The 25,537-nt window shown below is 37.5% G+C and overlaps 2 protein-coding genes across 2 annotated transcripts; both read right to left on the bottom strand.

Moving 5' to 3' along the window:
- Positions 1–414: 414 nt before the first annotated feature.
- LOC104241666 (uncharacterized) lies at positions 415–1,209 on the bottom strand. The gene has a single exon (XM_009796610.2). It carries the CDS (start codon positions 1,207–1,209, stop codon positions 415–417), a length of 795 nt encoding a protein of 264 aa, XP_009794912.1.
- A 13,028-nt stretch (positions 1,210–14,237) lies between these two features.
- On the bottom strand, positions 14,238–15,158 carry LOC138870910 (uncharacterized). Its single transcript, XM_070148752.1, has 2 exons — positions 14,815–15,158; positions 14,238–14,763 (listed from the first exon to the last, which is right to left on the bottom strand). Exons 1-2 carry the CDS (start codon positions 15,156–15,158, stop codon positions 14,238–14,240), a joined length of 870 nt encoding a protein of 289 aa, XP_070004853.1.
- Between the last annotated feature and the right edge of the window lie 10,379 nt (positions 15,159–25,537).

Below are 25,537 nucleotides of genomic sequence, written 5' to 3'. Positions count from 1 at the left end.
CTAGTGCCTGCTGACGCTGCTTTCAGTTCAGACTATAGATATTGGAGCAATACATGGTTGCAATTGTACATGATGCACATACCATTTTCATATCAGATCAATTATCGTCGGTACTTTGTATCTAATTACTGATTTGATCTGTAAACATCAAGATGAAAAATTAAATATCCAAAGCTGTAAAGATATTTATTTACACATGCTTAAATCACTATTTGCGATATAACCTGATTATACATAGGCATAGATAACAAAGAGTAGAAAACTTTATACAGATATTTACACATGCTTATTAATCACCAATTTACTACCCATAGTTAAAAGCTTAACTGTTTTATAAGTAATAATGATGAATGAATATTCCATATATCCGCGGTTATTAACCTCGGAAAGGCGGTAAACTCCTATTCAACCCATTCACGTTACCAAATCTTGCCTGTATGGCAAGTACGACTTCCGTCTAATATCACCTCCGTTCTTCGGGCAACGCACCGCCGGAAAACCTTCACCGACGGGAACTCCGGCAACTTTTCCTGCGGTTTTAGCAGAGCCAGCCGTCGTATTCTCTGCTTTCTCTTCTCTCTTCTTATTAAACGGAGTCGTCAAAAACACGAAAGTATCTTTACCGTCGCTGTTACTCCGGTGAAGGAAGTCCCGTAACTTCCACCGCTTAGAGGAGGAGCCGGTGGAGTTGCTCTTCTTACACTGTCCAGTTGGAGAATCTTCCGCCGCTCTCGGCCTCCACACGCAGTAAGTTCCCGGAGGAATGCTTTCTAAGTTGTCGGCTTCCGACGGCGTAGTTTCACGCTCCGCAATGAAAAGCTTCCTTAACGGAAGTCGAATTGACGCCGTCGGAGCCGAAACCTTTTCATTTTTGAATGGAACATCGTGTGAGAATAAATCTGTGTTAAAAATTGGACGGATCTGACCGTTGCAGAAGATTTCATCAGCAGAAATAGGTGAAAGTTCAGATTCTGTATTAACAAAAGCAAACTCAAAATCATCATCACCGTTCTCTTCTTTTTCCAGTACTTCAGCTTTCTCATTCAAATTCTGTACTGCACAGCTGAATGTCTCATGATTGAAGAAAAAGTCGGAATCTGTTTCATCTTCAGCGTTGAATTCTTTGATAACTCTAGCAGCAATTTCAGTGAGATTGGTGTTGGAATTATAACTCGGAGACTTGAGGGACAACATCGGACTCGCTTGCATTTCTGATATATACGTATTGCAACACGTACTTTTCCTTTAAACCTTCTTCCGAACTAAAATTTCCTTTGTTTTACTCTCTTTCTCTTCAGTGCGTTGTTTCAGATTATATAGGCTACTGGAGATAAAGACGACGGTAGATAAATAATTAATACGTAGTACTGACAGAAAAATATTACTATTAGATAATTCATGCACCAAATTATGTTAATATGACAAATTTAAGTAATAAATTAAAATGATACTTAATAATATAGTAATAGTAAGTAACAATGCTTAAGTAATAAAATAAAACTTAATTACTATATTTAGAAGACGTAGATCGTAATTTTTTTTTTGTTTTATTCGATACATCCATTGTATGTATGGTGGCAAATAGGGGTCGGGTCGAATATATATGAGGGGTCAGAGATGAGTAATGCACAAATGGATAATTTATCTCACCCGACCATATAAAAAAATAGGTTAACAGACGAATAATATGGATATTCATATTATCCATGAAACTTTTTGAATATGAGTACTTTTGGGAGAATTCATAGTCTCCCAAACTTGAGGAACCCCCAATTTAAGGCTTTACAAATGTAAAAGTTAAACCCACTGATTATCTATTTTTTAAATGGATAATATGGTTCTTATCCATATTTGACCCGTTTTTAAAAAGTTTATTATATAATCCATTTTTAGTGAATACTAATATTAATAAATAATTATTTTCTTTTAACCATTTTGCAACCACTAATAGTATGTAAGCACTTCACAACTCTTGAAGAATAATGGTTTAAACAAGTCATAATAAAATACTAAGTCTAAATTTTAACTATATAAATTTGTGGCAAATTAATTATAATGTTCAGATGGATTAATTATCTATTTCTTTTTACTAATTATAAAAAAGAAATATACATATTCTTACTTGTTTTTGGTGTGTCAGTGAGTGACGATTATTGAACCTTTATATATAAGTTAAATTAAATATATTTAAAATATAAAAAATGCTCTTACTACTGAGCTGTTTGATTTAATATCAAATGGTCTCTACATTTAGTCGTGTCAATGGTATCTATCTATCTATTTATATATATATATATATATATATATATATATATATATATATATATATAAAATTGTGGGAATGAAAAGGATGATGTGGCATGTCTCAAATGCTAGGCTTTGTATTTATCTTTTTTCTCCTTTTTTTGGCTTTTTTTTTGTTGCTTTTTCCTTATTTATGCTATTGTAAAAATTAAAGTCTAATAATTATTACTCCACCATTTCACAATTGCAAGCACTGATTCATCTACTAATCTAATACTCCCTCCGGTCCAAAATAAGTGATTTTTTGGCTTTTTTTTGTGGTCCAAAATACGTGATTTTTCCAGATTTCACAAATGAATTAATTATTTTTTCCTACATTGCCCTTGGAGTAATTAATGTTTGAGTATGAGTAAGGAGTATTTATGTGAAGAGACAATAAATGTTAATATGGTCAATTTCACTGCTAATTAATGTTAAAAGGTGAATTTCTTAATATGTGTGAAAACAACCAAAAAATCACTTACTTTGGATCGGAGGGAGTACTATTTATTATTCTAACGTTTCATTTAACTAATTAAAACACGGTTTCATTATCTAATCTATTCATATTCCCTTTTCTACCAATTCACCGCACTAATGATTTTCAATAAATTTTTCACATATCTTGAATTGTGAGTATCTCTAAAACATAAGTTTTCTCACTTTAGATATTAGATAGGAATAGGCAGAGAAGAGAAACTAACATGCATGGGGAAGGAAGAAGAACGAGGGAATCCACTGCCACACTCCTTTTTGTTTTATACTACTAACTAATATTATACGTACATAAGATTATGAATACTTACATTTTATTCATTTTGAGTTTTCCTTAGTAGAATATCTTAATTTTTTTCCTTAATGTTTAGTTCAGTTGTTGCTCCTGTTGTTCCTCAGGTACAAAATACATTGTGTTATGGCATAGATATTTAAAAAAGATCTGAATGTTGTAAAATCTTCACTAATTTAATGGTGTTCATTTGTGTTGCCTATGATCAGGTGACATAATCCAAATAAGCACAGCGGGTTAACATTATGTAAGTACTTTCTCTTAAGCAAGTTGTAAGTTCTTATTTCTCTTTTATTTTTCCTCTTTTGAGATCTTGATCTACTTTGTTTTTTGTTTCAGTTTGATTCGCTCTCAGAGAGAGAGACTTATTGTATGTTTTTTATCTACTTTTTCTTAAGCATGTTTGTATGTTCTTATTTCTCTTTAATTTTTTATTTTTTATTTATTTGTAGTTAATCTTTCAAATTGAATCATGTAAGTTGTGATATTAGTTTTTTCAATATAACACAATATATCTTCCTATTTAAGTAAATGATAATGCAAATTATTATTAATTTTCTTAATTAATTATTTAATTTTCTTTCCTTACATCAAGACAAAAATTAATTAAGCTTGCAATCCAAACCCTTCATTTCCACCAATGAGGTTCTTGGGTATTGATAACAAGTATTAAATATTGAAAAAGAATTACATGCAATGGACATTTTTCTTAAAATGAAAGAATGATGATAATAATAGTTATAAGTATACATCATAAAATTGAAGATTCTGTATTTGACATGTACATAATAAGAACAACTATGAGAAGGCAGCTCTAAGAAAAAAATTTATGTTAGTGATATAACTATAGTTTTATACACATGCACTTTAAATTTTTTAATCTCTCCTATCTCAATCGAACTTGCAAAATTAATTTTATAATTATAATTATACGACATGACATTGAAGATTCTATGTTTGACACGTTCATAAAAAGAACAACTATGAGAAAAAAAATCTGATGAAAAGATTTAAAATTGTCACATAAAACTAATTTTATAATTATATACAAAAAGAAATTAATCTCTTCTATCTCAACTAGAAAAAATAATAATTTTGTGTTTTCATTATTCTTTTTTTTACCGCGGCTAAGCGCGGATATATTTATTAGTTAAATATATAAAAGCTAACTAATTTTTAAAGTTAAAAAGATGTCAATCTTCTCGAGATTGACAAAAACCAAAGTGTAAAACAAGTTTGACGGTCAACATACTATCTACATTTTAATCACGTTTAGTGTTGATTTGGTTGGCTGCATAAGAAATTAATTTTGATATAAGAAATTAAATCCCATAATATACATATTATTATCACCTTAATCATCAGAATATTATAATCTTTGAAGTAAGTAGACCAATAATGTATGTATCGATTTTCTTTTTAACAATAGATATGCTTAGATTAGTTGTTTAGTTTCATGGTGGAAATCAGAAAAATTGACTTTTGAGGTGGTTGAGGTAATGCATGCCGAAGATAAGCTGTAGTACGTATGTATCGAAAATTTTAAACGAGAATACGTAACAATCACACGTGTAAGGCTTTGCAAGGTCACACGACAAAGTTCTACAGAAATGGACCTATTATCTTGATATAATTAGTTTCTTTTATAGTCTATGTTTTGGATCGTTACATGCACTACTAACTTATTTAAGTTACAGTAGTTTGAAGTCAAAATTTATTACTAATAATGTAAAATATTAAAAAAATTAAGAAAAAATGATTTTATTTCAATGAACGTGGTTGGAATTCGTTGAAAACACATAGAGGAGGCGATACATAAAATTTGAGCAAGATTGAAGGTGATTTGGACTGGTTTGGTGTCAAAATTCATAGTAAAATCAAGTTTAAATTTTTTTTCTAATATACATGTATCAAACATATGTCACGCATATATCTCACATACAAGTATACATGAATATACTAAATACACAAAATTATGTAATGTCTACCAAATCGTTTGGGTTTCCAAAATCCCACATGTGCAGAAGATTTATTGTGGCCCAAGCTGTGTAGGCCCTTTTATCTGTTTTTGCATTCAGGTCCAGCTATTATCAGTAGAAGCTTTCTTAGTTTTGCCCTTCGTCCAAGGCAATTAAGTAAAAAAACTAAAAAACAAGTTTAAACGAAATTATGTTATAGACATTAGATGACGAAAATACGTGATATCATAATGATGCATGTTTAATATCCTCAGAATTATTACAATAGCATATAATTTTAGGAAAAAATAAACGGGATCAACAGTCATTTTCTCTGTGTTAATTGGAGAAGTTTCTTGTTACTTTGCGTCTGTAACTAAAAACCAAAGCTTAATGAATCACTTTTGAGTTTTACAGACGTCCTAGTCAGAGTGAAAGATCAGCCCAAACATTCTGTCCTGGAGACCCAATATAATACAAATGCACTGCTGAGTCTTTAGTAAAAGGATCCTTTTTCTTCTTCTATGATGATAACTAACTAATGAAATGAGCAAAACTTAGGAGTAGAAGGCAACTAAAAGGTAGTCAAGGCCTAGTTACTACTTTGGGTAGTGAACAAGTGCACCTTGGTCAGGGGCGGATTCAGGATTTTAGGTTTATGGGTTCCTATATAAATTTCGAGTTAATATACAATATTAACTGGATGAACGGACTGTGTTCCAAGTTAAATATTCTTATATGTTATGAATATAATTGTAATTAAAGTGAATGTCTATCTTGTAGAGAGTTTTACGTTGTGGCTAAGTCATTTTCCCCCTATCAAGAGGGGTCTTAGTCCATTATAAATCATCCCAAAATTCAATAAGAATTAATCTCGCTTTCTCTGCAATATTGTTCTTCTTCTTTTATTGTTTCATTACACGTTATCAGCACGAGATTCTACCATCTCAAAAGCTCTTTGAGAAGATTAAGGTATAACTTTTCTCCTCTTTTTAATTATGACTGACAATATGAAAAGAAAGTTCACTGCCCTTGAAATTTCGGGCAAGAACTATATGACATGGGTGTTGGATGCTGAAATCCATTTAGATGCAATGTATCTTGGAAACGCCATTAAAGATAAAAATAAAGCATCTATCCAAGACTGTGCTAAGGCCTTGATTTTCTTGCGCCATTGGTCACGCCCACTATTCCTTATAAAAAGGACAAGTGGTCGTTGCAAATATAACCCGGGTATTTAGCCTAGAGTCGAATCCCACAGGGAATTAACCTACCAAGTACTTTTGTCAGACTCACGAAATTCTCCGTAATCAACTTCCTAGATATTTTGAATAACACTTGGTGATATTTCTACTAACTATAATTGAATAAAATTAAGTAAACTAAAAGCTAACTATGACTGAGTTGTAAACAAATAAGAGAAGGATCTAAGGTTGTGATTTCCCCTATTGATGGAATCCCTTACTGTTATGTTTCGTATAGATTTGCCCAATCGTCTCTATCGATCATGGGCACTCTTACTACCGTAACTCTCTCCTGAGTAATTATGACAATTTACTAGACGCACTCTCTCGAGTTACGCTAGCTGGCTTTTATTACAGCTCACTTAGATCGCACCCAAAGTTTCGTTATCCCTAATCCCACCTTTAAACCCTCAGTTATTGATTCCTCATATACTTTGGGAGTGGTGTTGTTTAACAACTACCTAAATATGCACTCTCTTCCGAGTAATAAATATTAAATAGGCACAACTAATTGAGGATCTTATCAATTAACTACAACAAGAACGTAGTTGAACAAATAGAGATTAAACTGCGCAAACTATATTAACGCCACAAAAAGTTCATCCCTCAACAGGTTCCATCAAAACCTTAGATTAGGAATTTAGCTACTCATACTCATAGTAATAATTTTCCAAATAATTTGCATAATTAAATTACAAAGCAAAGATGAAGGAATGAAGAATTCGACGCTAATCTCCTCCGAAAATTGCTCCAAACGTTTTCTCCCTTCCGAAATAGGCTCCCTAGGTCTAAGATATGTCAAAAGTTCTCAAAATAGCATTTTTATATGTATTTATACCAAGTAGGGTCGGGCCCAGATGAAACACCCTTTCCTGCGCGAACTAGGGCTTGGCTCTGTAAAATTTGTACCGGCATGCTAATGGCCTTTATCAGCTGCTTCTCACTTTTCTTGTCAGGCCCACTTTTGTACTATTGCACCGCGCCATGCGGCGCCCCATGCGGCACGACAGTGCAATTTCCTCAGAGTGAACTTATTTCGTCCTCTTTTAACATCCAGATTTGGTACACGACCTCCGAACACTATTCCGGCTTAATGTATTGGCCTTTTACTCAGACTTCAAAGCTCCGGATTGATCAATTTAGCTCAAAATTAACTCTTGAGCCCAGGATCACTTCCTGCAAGGCATAAAACACGTACTAAGTGTAATTCACTATCATTTGAGCTCAAACATATGTAAAAATGCAATAATTGGAATGTAATACTATGGCTAAAACACGGATTTCTAGTCTAACATCAATACCCCACACTTAGACAATTGCTCGACCTCGAGCATTTGAACTACACTACAACTAGGGATAACCTTTCATCAAACAACCTCCCTGATATATCATGCCAAGAATAATTAAAGTAGACTGAGCACCTTATCATAACATCCCACCCTCAAGATTCGACTCAAAAGTACCATGCATTAGTCACTCGCCCACTTACTCTAACATAGAGGTCAATGACATTACCTTTCCTTCATGAATCAAGTGCCCTCACACAACAAAAGAGAGTAGTTCCACAGAATAACATTTAAAAATACTTAGGAACTCAGAATAGAAAGAATTCACTCACTCTCAAAAATAATATTCATATGCCACAAAAGATGCACCATAGGCTTGCCCGTAGTGTACTACTCTACTAATCGAGCTCATTCAATCTAGGATCAAGTATGACTTTAATTGGTCGTAATGTAGGCTGCGAGACGGGTAGGATACATTTAGATATAAGAGTGACTACACCTCCCTAAGCACTTTAATACATACAGTTTAACATTAAAGCCCATACTTATGTCAACCCATAACTCCACCTTCACATTAATATATATTAACTCCCTACGTCTTTAAGCACAATTACGTCAAGAGCCACCACTATCAAAGAATATATATATATATATATATATATATATATATATATTATTTTCACTACAATACAACTATTTTTTTTCTTTTCTTTCTTTTTCAATTCAAGCGGCTCTTACTTTTTTTTTATTTTCAACACAATGCACCTTTCTCCCTATTCCATTAGTTCCACTCAAAAGACAAACCCATCCCACACTTTAACTTTTACAAAGTTCATACAATTCAAGTGCTCATGAGAGGTGAAAAGGTTCAAATAGATGGTTAATTCAAACAATTGGGTAAGGCTTGTAATATGGTTGCCAAAGAAACAGGATTACAGGCTCAAAGGGGTTAACTACGATACATCAATTAGGCGGGTAAAATATGTATATATGGCTCAACAAAGAAACGCCTATGCCACTTCCAAAATTGAACAAAACTACTATTTCGCTTTGCAAATACACAGGGCAAGTTCTAGGCATCAAATGCCACGCACAGAATAACACAAAACCTTACACACATATGGCACATAACTCACTCAGGATTGGACTAATCAAGATACTCCAGTCAAAGCAGTTAAGCACATTTTTAATCATACGATTTAGGGCACTTATTTAAGAGTCAAGAATTGAGCCTAGGTGTCACAACTAAGGCACTTACCACTCTCAAGGCATATGTAGTTAAGGTAAATTGATCATTTATATTAGCTTCTTGACTAAAGATTCTTAATTCCTAAAAATAAAAAGATCTAACTAGAACCGGTTCAAGCAAAACCCTTGGAAAAGAACTGCAACACAAAGAAAAACCAAGGGGTAATTGTTATACTACCTAAAAAGAAAATAAAATAAAAGACATATTTTTGGATTTTCACACACACACACACACATACATACATAATATATTTCTTTCGACTCATCTCCCTCAAGAAACCAGTCGACGAAATGTATCGCCGGAAAGAGTCGACTAAACACTTAATTACTAGCTATTATAGACCAATAGAATTCAGAATTATAGTTTACAGACCACAATATCTATGAAAGCAAAAACAAATCAAACAAAAATAATTGGCAAAAAAATCAACAACAAGTACAATGAAATAGGAGCACCCCACCCCACACTTAAGAAACTGCATTGTCCCTAATGCAAAACAGACAAATCAAGAGTGAAAAGAAGGTGACTCCCTGAGGCCCAAGGCCTAATCATCAGAACCCTCGAAGGTGCGCAAATACTCCTCATCATCTGAGGGAATGGAGTTCACATCTTCATCGGGTGGTAGATGTCCTCCTCTCGCCAACCCCAACCATTACTGAGTGATATTATAAAGGGGGTGATCTTGCTACAACTCTTCCAAGTCGGCCTCCCCCTGAGCAGCACGAAGGCCAAGTCAGCAAACAGTAGTTGTAGTGTCTCCTCAACGCGGGCCATCCTCTGGTCCGAATTAACAGCAGTAGTAAGGGGTTCTATCACTGACGTAACATCATAGGCCCTAATAGGGTAAGCCACTGGAATAGTCCAGTCATAGTGGTACTCCTCCTCCTCGGTGCGCTCGCAACAATCGAGTGATCATACTCGGGTAATGTGGACGGTGAGCCCCAAGTGGTCGCACTTTAGCCATATGCTCAAGCATGATTTTACCAAGATCGAACTGCATCCGGGTCAACATGGCATAGATCAAACACACTTTCAGTCGGGGGACATCAGTGTCACTTTGAGTGGGCGTGATCTTGGCATTAATCAACCGCAAAACAACCCTGGCTGGCCGCTGGAATGTTGCCTTCTTCATGACCTTGTGGAATTCATTCGCATCCCGTGTCCAAGCGGCAGAAGAGTCAGCACCACATAATAGGCGGCGGATAGCCAGATAGTCTGGCCGATAGAGAAACCTTTGAAAGAGCTTGTGGGAATGCTCTATGAATCCCATAATCCGATTGATCATCCGGGAGGAGAATAGAATCACTTTACCCCTTACCTGTGCTTCATAAACCACATCTAGGCTGGCTTCAGGTTGCCAGTTAGCATAAAACTCTTTGACTAGGTTCACATTCACCGCATCACCCGGACGGAATAGACTGTCGAAACCCAAAGTCCGAATGTTGTTGTAAATTTCACCATATTTACGGACCAACTTCACATCGTCAATAGCAACCTCAGGGTCCAGGTTGACCGACAGGACAAATGTCTGAAACCAGTGTTGAGCATGGGCGGGGACAACCCGTATACCATATTTGCATGCTGGCACCTCATCCGCATCAGGGTCAATGCGCTCCTCTTCCTCCTCTACCGGGACGAGGGGAGGTGCCCGTCTACCACCACAACGGATACTAGAAGCAACCTCAGAAGAACTAGTGTTAGATCATTTGCTCAGGCGATGAGACATTATACCTGCACAAGACGAACAGTATTAGCCACAACACGAAAACCAAAACAAGCCCAAACGGGATAACCACCCCATACTTATGTTATTAGCATATTCACAAGTAAATGTATATCAGAGACTCAGACTACCCCAATAGAAGTGCGCCAGAAGCAATCAACAATCCCCCCAACCATCAACATAATAGTACAACCACAAAACCACGGAGTATGCTAGCTTAACATATAAAATTAATAAGCTAATCTAGTAACTAAGAAGAGAAATAAAAGAAGTTATACTAATGCACTACTAACAAACTTCCTAAAGTACAACACGACACTACACAAGCACAAAGCATGAATCGAATATTCCAATTAGCCCCTAGCACCACATTATCTCATAGCAATTATCCGCCACTAAGCTACAATGTCACTTTCTATGTCATTGAGGCATTTAATCAAGCACATGGCATTCACCTAAGTTACCTCATAATTTCAACTTTAATTCTTTCAAAATTACTACACAACCATACCAATCAACCATCCTACCACCACCACAACGTAACAAGGGCACAAAGTGCTCCAAATTTGCACAAATATTCCACCAATTTTCGGCCTTTAAGGCACCTCCACCCTACTTCACCATTAAATTTTTTTATAAGCATCAAAACATAATAAAAATCTTCCACAAGTATAAGCACAATGGAAACCCAACAAATTTAGCACCAATCATGGCCAAAACAAGCAAATAAATTGAAAAACTTTTTAGCACCACTACATTACATAGGGTTTAGTTCAGATTAAACTATACTACTCACTACAATAAGTTACTCAAAGAAAAGAGAAGAGAGTAGAGAAACTTACCTTGAGGATGAATGGAAAGGATGAGAGGTGTGTGTGGAAGAGAAATTTGAGAAGAAAAGAGAATGGGGGATTTGGGGAAAGGGCTGGGTCATTTATTTTGTGAAGAATCAGAGAAAAGAAATAAAGCGAGGGGGGAGGGGGTTCTGGTGAACGGGCTGGTTAAGACAAATATTTTTTTTTAAAATATTTACACAGCCGCGTCGCAGGGTGCGGCGCCCCATGCGGTGAAGTAGTGTTAATTATCAGAAGCCATGCACTTTGGTTTCTCAGACCCGTTTGGCCTGGTGCGATGCATGGCACGACACCCCATGCGGCGCAGTAGGCCATTTTTCACAGAATTCACTTTATTTTCGACATTTAGCTTCCAGATTGCACCCTGACTCTATTATGTACTTATTTTATGTCCAATTCATGCTTGTACCTGCCCAATCAAGTATCACAACTCCTATATTCTAATAATACTAAACTATAATTATGGGTTAGTGAGTTTAAAAATTGGGTTTTCTCCCAACAAACGCCTGATTTAACGTCGCGACACGACGTAGATGAGCGCATTTAAGGCTCGCTTGACCTCTGAGGTTCAGTCAGATGGATCACTAACACTTCCTTGGTTTCATCCATGCCCACATATGGTTTCAATCTTTGCCTATTGACTCTAAATGTGTGAGAATCCTTCTATGAGACAATCTCTATGGCACCTGAAGGGAGCACTTCGACCACCCGAAATGGTCCGGAACATCGTGACTTGAGTTTACCCGGAAATAACCTTAATCTTGAGTTATAAAGCAACACTATGTCTCCGGGATTGAAATTTTGCTCAACAATGTTCTTGTCGTGCAACCTCTTCATTCTCTCCTTGTACAACCTCGTGCTCTCGAAAGCAAGAAATCGGAACTCATCTAGCTTATGCAATTTTGTGACTCTATTTGTTCCCGCAACCTCAATGTCTAGATTTAGCTGTTTCATTGCCCACAAAGCTCTATGTTCTAGTTCTACTAGAAAGTGACATGCCTTCCCGAACACCAACTTGTATGGTGACATACCAATTGGTGTTTTGAAAGCGGTTCTGTAGGCCCAGAGTGCATCATCTAGCTTTTTTGCCCAATCAGTTCTTGTGGCATTCACAGTCTTGGTCAACACACTCTTTATTTCTCTATTTGACACTTCGACCTGTCTACTGGTTTGAGGATGATATGGGGTTGCCACCTTGTGGCGCACATCATACTTTGCTAGCAATTTCTCAAAGGCTCGATTGCAGAAGTGAGTGCCTTCATCACTGATAATAGCTCTCAGGATCCCGAAACGGGTGAATATATTCTTCTTCAAAAACCCCACCACCACCCTTGCATCATTAGTGGGGAGTGCTGTAGTTTCCACCCATTTGGACACGTAATCTATAGCAACAACAAGTATGTACTTATTGCCAAAGGAGCTGACGAAGGGGCCTATGAAGTTTATCCCCCATACATCAAACACTTCAACCTCTTGAATTGGGTTCATAAGCATCTCATGGTGATAGGAGATGTTCTCGGTTCGCTGACATTCATCACAACCCTTCACCCATTGATGTGCATCCTTAAATATGATTGGCCAGTAGAACTCGGCTTCTAGAACTTTTACTATTATCCTGACTCCTCCAAAATGTCCGCCATATGCCGATGCATGACATGCCTGCAAAACAAAAGATTGTTCTATCTCGGGGACACACCTCCGGATCATATTGTCAACACAAATTCTAAACAGATAAGGTTTATCCCAGTAATACATGCGGCAGTCACGGTAAAACTTTTTCTTTTGCATAAAGGAAAGGTCATAGGGAACTATACCGCTTGCTAGGTAATTTTCAATGTATGCATACCATGGCACTTCCTCAAGGCTTGTGGCGAATAACTGCTCATCTGGAAAGGTTTCCAAAATATCCTCTGCCTCAACTGAGTTTTCAGCTCCTTCAAGTCACGATAGATGATCAACGACCTAGTTTTTCGTACCCTTACGGTCACGAATCTCCAGGTCGAACTCTTGCAGTAGCAGCACCCAACGAATCAGGCGCGGGTTGGACTCCTTCTTTTCAATCAAGTACCTAAGAGAAGCATGATCAGTATATATAATTACCTTAGATCCAATCAAGGTGATCTGAACTTGACGAATGCGAACACCATAGCCAGCATCTCCTTTTCAGTCATAGTGTAGTTCAACTGGTCTCCACTCAACATTCTACTGGCGTAGTAAATTGGGTGCATTATCTTGTCTTTCTGCTGTCCTAGCACTGCCCCCACTGCATAGTCACTAGCGTCACACATGAGTTCGAATGGTTGCTCCTAGTCGGGGGAAACAATGATAAGTGCTGTGACTAGCCTCTTTTTCAACTCCTCGAATGCTACCCTGCAATCATTAGAAAACACAAAAGGTGATCTTTTTCTAACAACTTACACAGAGGGTTGGCAATTTTTGAGAAGTCTTTGATGAATCTCCGGTAGAAACCGACATGCACGAGGAAGCTCCTGATTGCCTTGATAGATGTGGGGGGTGGCAGCTTTGCTATCACATCAACTTTAGCATGATCTACCTCGATTCCCTTGCTTGATACCAGGTGCCCCAAGATTATACCCTCTTGTACCATGAAATGTCACTTTTCCCAATTAAGTACAAGGTTAGTCTTGATACACCTTTTCAACACTCGGGTCAGGTTTGTAAGGCACTCATCGAATGAGTTTCCTACCACTGAGAAATCATCCATGAACACCTCCATTATGTCTTCAACCATGTCAGTGAACTGGCCATCATGCACCTTTGGAATGTGGCGGGTGCATTCCATAGGCCAAAAAACATCCTCTGGAAGGCATAAATCCCATATGGACATGTGAACTAGGTCTTCTCTCTATCCTCTGGTGCAATAGAGATTTGGTTGTACCCTGAGTACCCATCCAGAAAATAGAAGTAGGATATCTCTGCCAGTCTGTCAAGCATTTGATCAATGAAGGAAAGTGGGAAGTGGTCTTTCCGGGTGGCCAGATTCAATTTCCTATAGTCCATACAAATTCTCCAGCCTGTGACGGTTCTTGTAGAGATCAGTTCATTGTTATCATTTTTTACAACTGTCATACCACCCTTCTTAGGAATACATTGCACTAAGCTAACCCAGTTGCTGTCAGAGATGGGAAAAACGATTCCCGCATCTAACCACTTAATGATCTCCTTTTTCACCACTTCCTTCATGTTGGGGTTCAGCCTTCTTTGGTGTTCCCTAGAAGGTTTGTGCCCCTCTTCCAGCAGAATTTTATGTATGCAATATGCCGGGCTGATTCCCTTAATGTCTGCCATGGTCCACCCAATGGCACGCTTGCACTCCTTGAGTACCTGCAAAAGCTGTTGTGCCTGCACATCTAACAAACTAGACGAGATAATAATAAGTAATGTGGAGTTAGGTCCTAGGAATGCTTACTTGAGATGAGCGGGCAGTGGCTTCAATTCCAACTTTGGTGGTTCTTCTATGGATGGCTTGGCTGGAGGAGTTTCTCTTTTTTCTAAGTGCAGGGGATCAAATTCAAGTGATCTCTCCCAAAAGCCTTTGCCCACAAGAGCCAACACCCATTCTGCCAATTCTTCTCCATTCACCTCATCTAAATTCATAAGACATGCAACAAGAGGATCCTCAATAGTCAATGTCTCATCATCCTCTTCCACGATTACATCCACGACATCAATAAGAGAACAATTGGCAAATTCACTTGGTCGCCTCATATATTTCTGCACGTTGAATGCTATCTCCTCATGGTTCAACCTCATCTTAAGCTCCCCAGTTTCACAATCAATGAGGGCTCACTCTGTGGCCAAGAACAGCCTTCCCAAAATTATGGGAATTTCTTCATCCACTCTACAATACAGAATCACAAAATCTGCAGGGAACACAAATTTCCTACCTGTATCAACATGTCATCCAAAATACGTAGGGGTCTTTTCATAGTTCTGTCATCCAGCTGCAACAACATAGATGTAGGTCTAGCTCTTCCAATCCCAACCTCTTATAGATCGCCAGGGGAATAAGATTTATGCTAGCCCCCAAATCACAGAGTGCCTTGGCAAAGGCAAAATTACCAATGATGTAGGGAATTATGAAACTCCCTGGATCAGACAACTTTTCAGCAACTGGTCTAGTCACCACAGCACTGCAGGTCTGAGTTAGAGTCACTGTGGCCAAGTCTTGGAAGTCAAAATTTCGGGACATCAAGTCCTTCATCATTTTTGCATAACCAGGCATCTCCTTCAAAGCATCAACCAATGGAATATTTACCTAAATTTGTTTCAACATCTCCAAGAATCTCTTATATTATTCATCTTTCTGGTATTTGGCCAGCCTCTGTGGGAATGGTACTGGCGGTCTCTTCTTCCCAGTGATTTGGGTTTTCTCTTTGTCAGACACCACCTCAACTACCGGTTCCTAGGCTGTCTCAGTTTCTTTCTCAGCCTCAATCTGTGTGTTGATTTCTTCCTGGGCAGGCTGTACTGCCACCTTTGTCAGTTTTGCTGAATCATCTAGCTCAATGGGTAATGGTACAAGTGTCTCAGCCTGTCTGCATTCTCAAGCCCTCTCTTGCTCCAAGTCTAGGTCTCTACAATTACGTAGACTCACTGCCATCAGCTTCTTTGGGCCTTGATCTTTTAGATTTACCTTAGTGTCTGCAGGCAATGTCCCATGAGGACGATTATTCAAAGACATCGAGATCTGACCCATTTGCACTTCAATATTATTTATGGCTGATTCATGTGCATCTACTCTTTCACTCATTTTTGCATTTGACCTAATAACCTGCTGCATCATTGCCTCGAGTCTAGATAACCCATCTTCCTGTCTCCTACCATGTTGTTGCTGAGGAGGATGATAACCATACTGCTGATTTTGGTTGTTGTACCCCTATGGCCTTTGGTAGGGCGCCACATTATCGTGAGGTCGCATAGCTCCCATATTTCCATTGTTGTGTTGTGGCTGGACTGGCCTGTATGGCTGATTCTGTTGGCCCCAATTCTGACCACCCTATCTCTGCCCCCATAATTAGACACATAATTCATGTTCTCAGGGTAATGATGATTGTCACACCTCCTTTTTACACCCCGAAATGGGTGTAAGAGAGTTTTTCCAATTTAAGTGACATTAATCGAATTAGGATTATTTATTAGTTCAGAGTCGCCACTTGGGATAATTATATGGTGTCCCAAGTCACCGGTTTATTTTTAAATCTCAAATCGAGGAAAATTGACTTTTATTTATGGTCTGCGAACATAGAAATCCGGGTAAGGAATTCTATTAACCCGGGAGAAGGTGTTAGGCATTCCCGGATTCCGTGGTTTTAGTACGGTCTCTCAACTATTATTAATTAATTACATGTTTTAGACCTATTGTGCATTTTTAAACTTAATAACGCTTTTAATTATTTAGAACTGCTTTTTAGGATTTATGAAATTTTTCTTGAACAAGTTACGATTGTCATACACTTGCTGTTTGGAACACACTGCAAACCGTGCTACATGAAATGCACCCGCGATTCGCGACATATTTAATTTATTATTATTAAAAGTTTTTATGATCAGTCACATGAAATGCACACCCGAATTGGAGATTACGTATCACAACTACGTCATGAGAACCGTAACCGTAACTATGATAATTTTATTATAACGCGCCTAAAGTAACTAGCGCATTTAAATTATTTTCCTAATCTTTGAGATTGTTCGGATGCCAAATTTATGGGCGGGATATTATTGGTGAGCAAATAGGCTAGCTAACATGATCTATTATTTGGTCAGATTCCTTATGGTTCAAGATGGCCCATTATTATTCCTTGCCAAGAAAAAAACAACTCTTATTTTTTTATCTACCCAATTAAAAGCATTTGTTCAAGAACCCAAAACTACATGCATCACAATCGAAATAAAATTAATTAAACAATTTAAAGGAAAACTAAGACATGCTACTCAAACAACGTAGAATCACAAATCGACCAACACACGCACCAAGCTATCATAACACAATGAAATGAGAATAAAAATTGAGAAATGAACCTTTTATTGATGAACAAAGCTCAAAATTGCAAATCAATAGGGCTAAGCAAAACAACAATCCTTGGATCGAAACACCAAAATTACAAACCGGATCCTCAATCGGCAACGGGCACCCGAACTAGAAATGGACTGTCTCTATCATCTATTTCTTGAGAAGTGGGCAGAACTCGGTGAGAACAATTATCAAATACTTAGCCTGCACTACTGCCAAATATTTCGAATAGCCAGTAGTTGTCAGAAGAGAAAGCAAATCACAATTTTGAGTAGAGCAGTCATTGACTACCTTGACTTCGTAATTCTCGTGCTCTATGATCGAGAAGGTCTTAGATTCAGATGAAAGTATATAGAGAATGAGGGACGGTGTTTTGCACTTCCGAATGTACTGGTATGATTTCAAGGCTATCGACGGTTAAGGAATTTGGATCTTCTATCCTTCCACTGATTTTGTCAGGTGGCTGAGCTTCTTCTTTTCGATTTTTTTGGTCAGCTCTCAAGCTTTGGAAGGAAAATAGGATCTTTTTATTTTTTGGGGTAAGCTGCCGATTTTTGCCTAGAGTTAGAGTCTAGGTCCCTTTATTTTAGGAGTTAGGGGTTATTTATAGGGGTAGGAATTAGGTTAGGTCAAATAGGAAATGAGTATGAGCTCAATATTTTGGGCTATCTGAAATTGGGCCCTTTCAATTAAGACCAAACAAAATTAGCCCCAAATTTCGTACTCTTTCTTCTAGAACAAGACCAAGATACTACACCATTTACTAATTAATCCTACTTAAATAAAATAACTATAAAAATAAAACTAAAATAACTATAAAAATAAAACTATCTGTTAAAACAAACCTATTTTTGGTATTTTTTTTAAATATCATACTAAAAGATAAAAAATGAAAAAATTATTGTAAAATTAAGATAATATTCCTGGAACTATTTTTGTATTTTTGAATTTTATGTAATTAGATAAATTAAAAGTAACTAGATAAAAATATTAATTAGCTAAATAAGAGAAAATATTTTTTGTAATTTTTATTTTTGTGATAAATAAAGTAAAGAGAGCGATACTAAACCTAAACTAAATATTTATGCTAAAATGTGTAAAATCTTGGGGAGTATAAAAAATTATATGTCTACAATGATGATCACTTTCCGCATTCTACTGGATACCAATTGACTGACTAATGCAAGATGTGCATAATCCCCCATTGGTTGTATATACAATGTGCACCTGCTGCTTCTGCCCTGACTCTTCCACATTTCTAGTGAGTATGCTCATTTGTGTCATTAAGGTGGCAATATTTTCAGCAAGAGTGTTGGCTGGATATAAGGCCACTGAGTGAACTACTGGAGTGATAGGTGCATTCCTGGTTGTCCACCCCGAATTCTGTGCCATCTTGTCAAGCAGGATCTGGTTTTCTCTCCATGATTTGCTCAAGAATGCTCCACCAGCTGAAGCATCAACATTAGCCTTCATGCTATCTGTCAGACCCATGTAAAACCGCTGCCCCAACATCTGCTCTGGAATACTGTGGTTCGGACATATAACCAACATCCCTTTGAATCATTCCCATATTTCTTGCAATGTTTCCATTGATTTCTGTCTGAAACTCAATATTTCTTTAGTTTGCTGCGCAGTCTTGTTGGGTGGATGAAACTTATTCACAAATTGCTTGACTAACTCCTCCCAAGTTGTGATGGAATTAATAGGGAGTGAATTTAGCCAAGTCTGGGCAGCTCCTGTCATTGAGAATGGAAACAACAACCGCTTTATTGCTTACTGAATTACGTTGGGCTGCCTTTGAGTTTTGCAGATTGACAGGAAATTCTTCAAGTGCTGTTGAGGATCTTCAATGTATGACCCCGAAAATAGTCCCTTGTTTTGCAACAAGTGCACCATGTTATTTGTTATTTGAAAAGATTCAACCTGTATCTGCGGGACTAATATCGCTGTGGCCAAATTCTCTATTGTGGGTTGCGCCCAATCATATAGAGGAGCCTTTGACACAAGAGGCACCACTACCTGCGCAGCTGGGTTTACCACATTATCCCCGTTGTTATTTCTATTGTTTACCAGCTCTGCCATGTCTGGTTCAGGTTGTTCAGTTGATTGTTGTTGTTTTTTTTTTCCGGTTGGCCCAATTCAAGGCCTTGAAAACTTTTTCGGGATATGATAATGCTTCTAACACTTCACCAGTTCTCGATGAGTTTCTAGGCATGCACCTGTACAACGAAGTTAGTAAACATTAAAATTTCAATGTATGGATTGAAAATAAAGAGAACAGACTACACTAAGAATTTTTGTATTTCTTTCAACTGTAATTGATAACACCGTTAGCTCCCCGATAATGATGCCAAAATTTGGTCACACCCACTATGCCTTATAAAAAGGACAAGCGGTCGTTGCAAATATAATCCGAGTATTTAGCCCAGAGTCGAATCCCACAGGGAATTAACCTACCAACTACTTTTGTCAGACTCACGAAATTCTCCGTAATCAACTTCCCATATATTTTGAATAACACTTGGTGATATTTCTACTAACTATAACTGAATAAAATTAAGTAAACTAAAAGCTAACTATGACTGAGTTGTAAACAAATAAGAGAATGATCTAAGGTTGTGATTTTCCCTATTGATGGAATCCCTTGTTGTTATGTTTCGTATAGATTTGCCCAATTGTCTCTATCGATCATGAGCACTCTTACTACCGTAACTCTCTTCCGAGTAATTACAACAATTTACTACATGCACTCTGACGAGTTACGCTAGTTGGCTTTTATTACAGCTCACTTAGATCGCACCCAAGGTTTCGTTATCCCTAATCCCACCTTTAAACCCTCAGTTATTGTTTCCTCATATACTTTGGGAGTGGTATTGTTCAACAACTACCTAAATATGCACTCTCTTCTGAATAATACATATTAAATAGGTACAACTAATTGAGGATCCTATCAATTAACTACAACAAGAACGTAGTTGAACAAATAGAGATTAAACTGGGCAAACCATATTAACGCAACAAGAAGTTCATCCCTCAACAGGTTCCATCAAAACCTTAGATTAGGAATTTAGCTACTCATACTCATAGTAACAATTTCCCAAATAATTTGCATAATTAAATTACAAAGCAAAGATGAAGGAATGAAGAATTCGACGCTAATCTCCTCTGGAAATTGCTCCAAATGTTTTCTCCCTTTCGAAATAGGCTTCCTAGGTCTAAGATATGTCAAAAGTCCTCAAAATAGCGTTTTTATATGTAATTATACCAAGTAGGGTCGGGCCCAGACGAAACACCCTTTTCTGCGCGAACTAGGACTTGGCTCTGTAAAATTTGTACTGCTGTGCTGCACCATGCGACGCGCTAATGGCCTTTATCAACAACTTCTCACTTTTCTTTTCAGGTCCACTTTTAAACTGTTGCGCCGCTCCTTGCGGCGCGACAGTGCAATTTTCTCAGAGTGAACTTATTTCGTCCTCTTTTAACATCCAGACTTGGTACACGACCTTCGAACACGATCCCGACTTAATTTATTGGCCTTTTACTCAGACTTCAATGCTCTGGATTGATCAATTTAGCTCCAAATTAACTCTTGAGCTCAGGATCACTTCCTGCAAGGCATAAAACACGTAATAAGTGTATTTCACTATCATTTGAGCTCAAACATATGTAAAAATGCAGTAATTAGAATGTAACACTATGGCTAAAATACGAGTTTCTAGCCTAACATCAGCCATTACCTTGATGAAGTGTTGAAAATAGAATATCTCACAGCCAAAGATTCACTTGTTTTGTGAAATGGTTTAAAGAAAAGATATGAAAACTTAAAGTTGGTCACTCTTCCATAAGCACGATATGATTGGGCTCATCTGAGGCTCCAAGACTTTAAGTCTATTTCTAAATATAATTCTGCGATGTTCAGAATTACTTCTAAATTGAAACTTTGTGGAGATACTATCACTGACTCTGATATGCTTTAAAAACGTTTACAACTGAGAAATCACGAAAATCGACTCACTGGGTATACACCATTGCCTGAAGTGGATGAGGTGTATTCCCATTATGCTAAGCATGGAAAAGGCCGTGGCCCTATTCGTGGTCGTGGTCGTGGCCGTGGCCGTAGACAAGGAAGAAATTTTCCTGGTGTTAATCACCCCCAAAGAAAAATAACCACCAAAAGTGGAAAGGGAAAGATGAGAAGCCAAAGATAAATGGTTTAGAAACCGAATGTTATCGTTGAGGTGGAAAAAGGGCATTGAGCAAATATTTATCGTGTACCAAGACATTTGGTTGGGCTTTATCAAGAATCTCTAAAGAATAAAGACCCTGAAGCCAATTTTGTCTCTAATAATGATTTTGATATCACCTACTTGGATGTGACAAATTTTTTTGAGCACCCTGATGGAAAAATAAACCACTTGATCGGTGATGGATCCGTGGTTAAAGATGATTGAGTAGTTTAATTTTTATTTTTGCCTATTCGTAGTAGTTAATGAATAAACATCATGTAATTATAGTTCTTTACATGAGTAGTAGTCGTTAGTATCAGTTAGTATTATTTGATTTATGAAATAGCGTTAGTTCGTTTTGATTAAATAGAGTTCTAATATTTGTTTTATACAATCAATTGAGTGTTCTAATATTTTCTAATTCAAATTAATGTTTCCGATCTACTGAACTGCTGAGTTTGTCTACAAAATTAAAGAATAAATGGATTGAATATTTCCAGTTGAGAAATTACGAGTGCTGCTGATGCTACTAATACTACGCCTCAATCTCGAGCTATACATACATTAGGCTCAGGAAGGAAATCTCAGTAAACAAAAAACGAGCTTATTTGCTTATTTGCTAAAGTGGTGGTAGCAAAGTAAGCTAATATATGGCGGTGGTCTAGCGTATTAGTTTATTTGTTTATTTCAGGTAGTCCCATTGAACCTTTAACAAACTCTCTTCATGGCAATGTTTGCACATCTATCGACTTTTGGAGTTAAAACAGAAAGGAAAATTCGTTCAATTTTCCTCTGTTAAAGTAAATGTTTACTCTTTTATACAATGTGTGCTCGTAAAATTAATTTTTAAATTAGTTTTTTTTCTTCTTCCACAATTGCAATTTTACACTGTGTTAATCGTATTATTTAGATGTATGGTATTTAATTCTACTAAATGTCCTTATCTTTTTTATTATTATCTCCCTTATTAAATGCTTGAACAAATTCATGAATATATTTAATCGATAAGGATATACTAATATTTATTCGTATATTTCTTTTGTATGTCAAACCATGTGAAGCAAATATGGATACCTCACAAAGCAAACTTGGATCAATATTTAATTGTAAAAATATTTGTTTAGTTGATTCATATACGACACATACTGTCACACCTCCTTTTTCCGCACCCGCGAGGGTGCAAGGGAGTTTTTCCCAATTAAAGGACAATCGAAACGGGATTGGTTTAATTATTTTAGAGTCGCCACTTGGGAGATTTAGGGTGTCCCAAGTCACCAATTTTAATCCCGAATCGAGGAAAAGAATGACTCCATATTACAGTCTGCGTACCAGAAATCCGGATAAGGAATTCTGTTAACCCGGGAGAAGGTGTTAGGCATTCCCGAGTTCCGTGGTTCTAGCACGGTCGCTCAACTGTTATATTCGGCTTGATTATCTGATTTTATACAAGTGTGAACTTATGTGCAAAATTTAACTTTTAACCGCTTTTATCATTTACTGTTTTTATCAAGAATTGCAACGTTGTGAAAATGTATCTCGAACCGCGTTACAATCAATGTACCCGTGGTCGTCGACACACTTTGACTCCGTTGAGATTTGGATTTGGGTCACATCAATGTGCACCCGAGTTTAAGGAAATTAAATTATTAAAGGCGCGCCTAAAGCGACTAGCGTATTTATTTTGGGTAGGACCGTGGAATTTTACTAAACGGTCCATCCCGAAGCCTAAACAATTTTTAAAGCAATATTTATTGAGGGCCCCGCAATTTGTATTTTTATTTGGCGAGGCTCACCTCGTTCTTTATTTCTAATGAATTTGCAACGTCATGGACATGCATCTCGAACCACGTCACAGTCAATGTACCCGTGATTAGAGAGGCATTTCGAATCCGTCGAGATTTGGATTTGGGTCACATAAATGTGCACCCGAGTTTAAGAAGGTAAAGTTTATTAAAGCGTATCCTAAAGAGACTAACGTGTTGTCATTTTAGGAAGGTTGTGAAATTTGCTAATCAGCCCGTCCCGGAATCTAAGTGTTTAATACATATATTTTGTGAGGGCCCCGGAGCTTGTGCATTTTTCGAGGCTCGTCTCATTTTTATTAAAGGCAAGCCTAAAAACAATTATGATTTACTACCCATGACGTCATCTGAGGTTAAATGAAAACAACGATTCTAATAAATAATAATATCCATGGTAAAATGAAAAAGCGATTCAACCAAGACGACTCACAAACCGTTCATACATTCTCACATTCACTTTAAACATGCAGTAACTATCCATAAAAATAAACATTTTTAACAAAGCAACGAAAATTGCATTGTCGACATTCATCAATATCAAATACTCTCATTCGCCTTGAATCATAACATGCGAAACGAACAAAATGAAACAAGGATGAAGAATAATAACCTTTGAACCTCGACGACCTCAGAACGACAAACACGACTCCGACGGAACTCAAGTCGGATCTCACTGAACAACGACGGAACCTCGGACAAACACCTCGACGTACCGGACCTCGATGAACCAAAGACGACCTCGATGGAAATAGAAAGCTCGGACCCACAACTGTCAACAACCAAGGATTGTCTGGTTGCTGCTGTATTTTTCCGGCGCAACACCTGGTACATGAAGCTGTAGCAGGAGGGGTCGTTTGGGCAGTGGTTAATGGCTGGAGCTCGGACGTGAGAGAATGGCTGGTTTTGGGTTATGGTCACCGGACGTGATGGAGAGCTTGACAACGCAGCAACAACTGCTCGAGTTTCGGCGAGGGGGTAGTGACGACGCGAGGGAAGGTGCTGGGTTGGGTGGTTGTCGACAGGCCTGTTTGGTGGTCTGTTTGGTGCTGGTGTTTGGGTGGTGGTGTCGGGCAGTGGTCGACGATGGATCTAGGAGGAGGAGGAGTGGTCGTGGGCTGGTAGTTTGGTTTTGGTTACGACGGGGGAGGCGAAGTGGTCGTGGGGCTGGTTGGTTCGGCAGGTGGTCGACGAAAGGAGCTGGTGGTTATGGTCGCCGGTGGTTCAGACGTTGGGGGTGCAGCTGATCGGAGGTGGTCGTGGTTCGTTGCTGGGGTGCGAGGGTGGTTTTGGGTAGGTCTCAATAGGGTTTTTGTTTAGGGTTTTCGTCAGGAAGAAGGGAGGAAGACGATGAACAGTCGGCGAGGTTTGGAGTGTTGGTGGTGGTATTTCAAGTAGGGTTGCTGTTAGGTTTTTGGTCTTGAGGAAAGGAGGAAGACGATGAAACAGTCCTCCTCCAAATTTTCCAAGTTCCCCTCCAAAAATGTTTGTCCGTGTATTTAGTATCCCTTTGCTAGAAAAATGAGCCCCACGCGTGGTGGGGTTCGAGGCTTGTGTTCCCCACGCGTGGTGGGGTTCCCCGTGTATGGGATTCCGTCCGTGTTCCCCACGTGTGTCCCCTCATGTGTGGTGGACTCGGATTATTATGGGCTAGGTCCGAAATTAGGCCTAAAAGCGGGTAATTTGAACCCGAATATTATTCTTTTGCCCGGACCCGATTAAGAACACAACGTTGTTCGACTAATCCTATGTAAGCAAAATAACTACAAAAATAAGACTAATATTTAAACAAAACTATATATATTTTTTAATATATTTTTCAAGATTTAAAATAGCTACAAAATATTAATAAAACTATTTTTTTGTAATTTTCGTTTTTATATAAGGATAAAATATAAAGTAATATTTTTTGTATTTTTCAAAAATTAAAATGACTACAAAACATTAATAGAATTATATTTTTTGTAATTTTCGAATTTATATAAAGTACCAAAATAAAGTACAATTTTTGTATTTTTTCAAGTTTATGAGAAATACATAAACTAAAATTTATATATGTATTTTTGTGATTTTTTCTTTTTGCAACGAAAT

Source organism: Nicotiana sylvestris, chromosome 6 (assembly GCF_000393655.2).
Source record: "Nicotiana sylvestris chromosome 6, ASM39365v2, whole genome shotgun sequence".
NCBI classification, from domain to species: domain Eukaryota; kingdom Viridiplantae; phylum Streptophyta; class Magnoliopsida; order Solanales; family Solanaceae; genus Nicotiana; species Nicotiana sylvestris.
Note: the sequence above shows the minus strand (reverse complement) of the source record. Positions and strands in the feature narration are given on the sequence as shown.

Coding starts and splice junctions, on each gene's coding strand:
- LOC138870910 (XM_070148752.1), bottom strand. CDS start 15,158: ATGAGGTTGAACCATGAGGAGATAGCATTCAACGTGCAGAAATATATG. Junction 14,764..14,814: donor CCACTGCCCGCTCATCTCAA/GTAAGCATTCCT, acceptor TATCTCGTCTAG/TTTGTTAGATGTGCAGGCAC.
- LOC104241666 (XM_009796610.2), bottom strand. CDS start 1,209: ATGCAAGCGAGTCCGATGTTGTCCCTCAAGTCTCCGAGTTATAATTCC.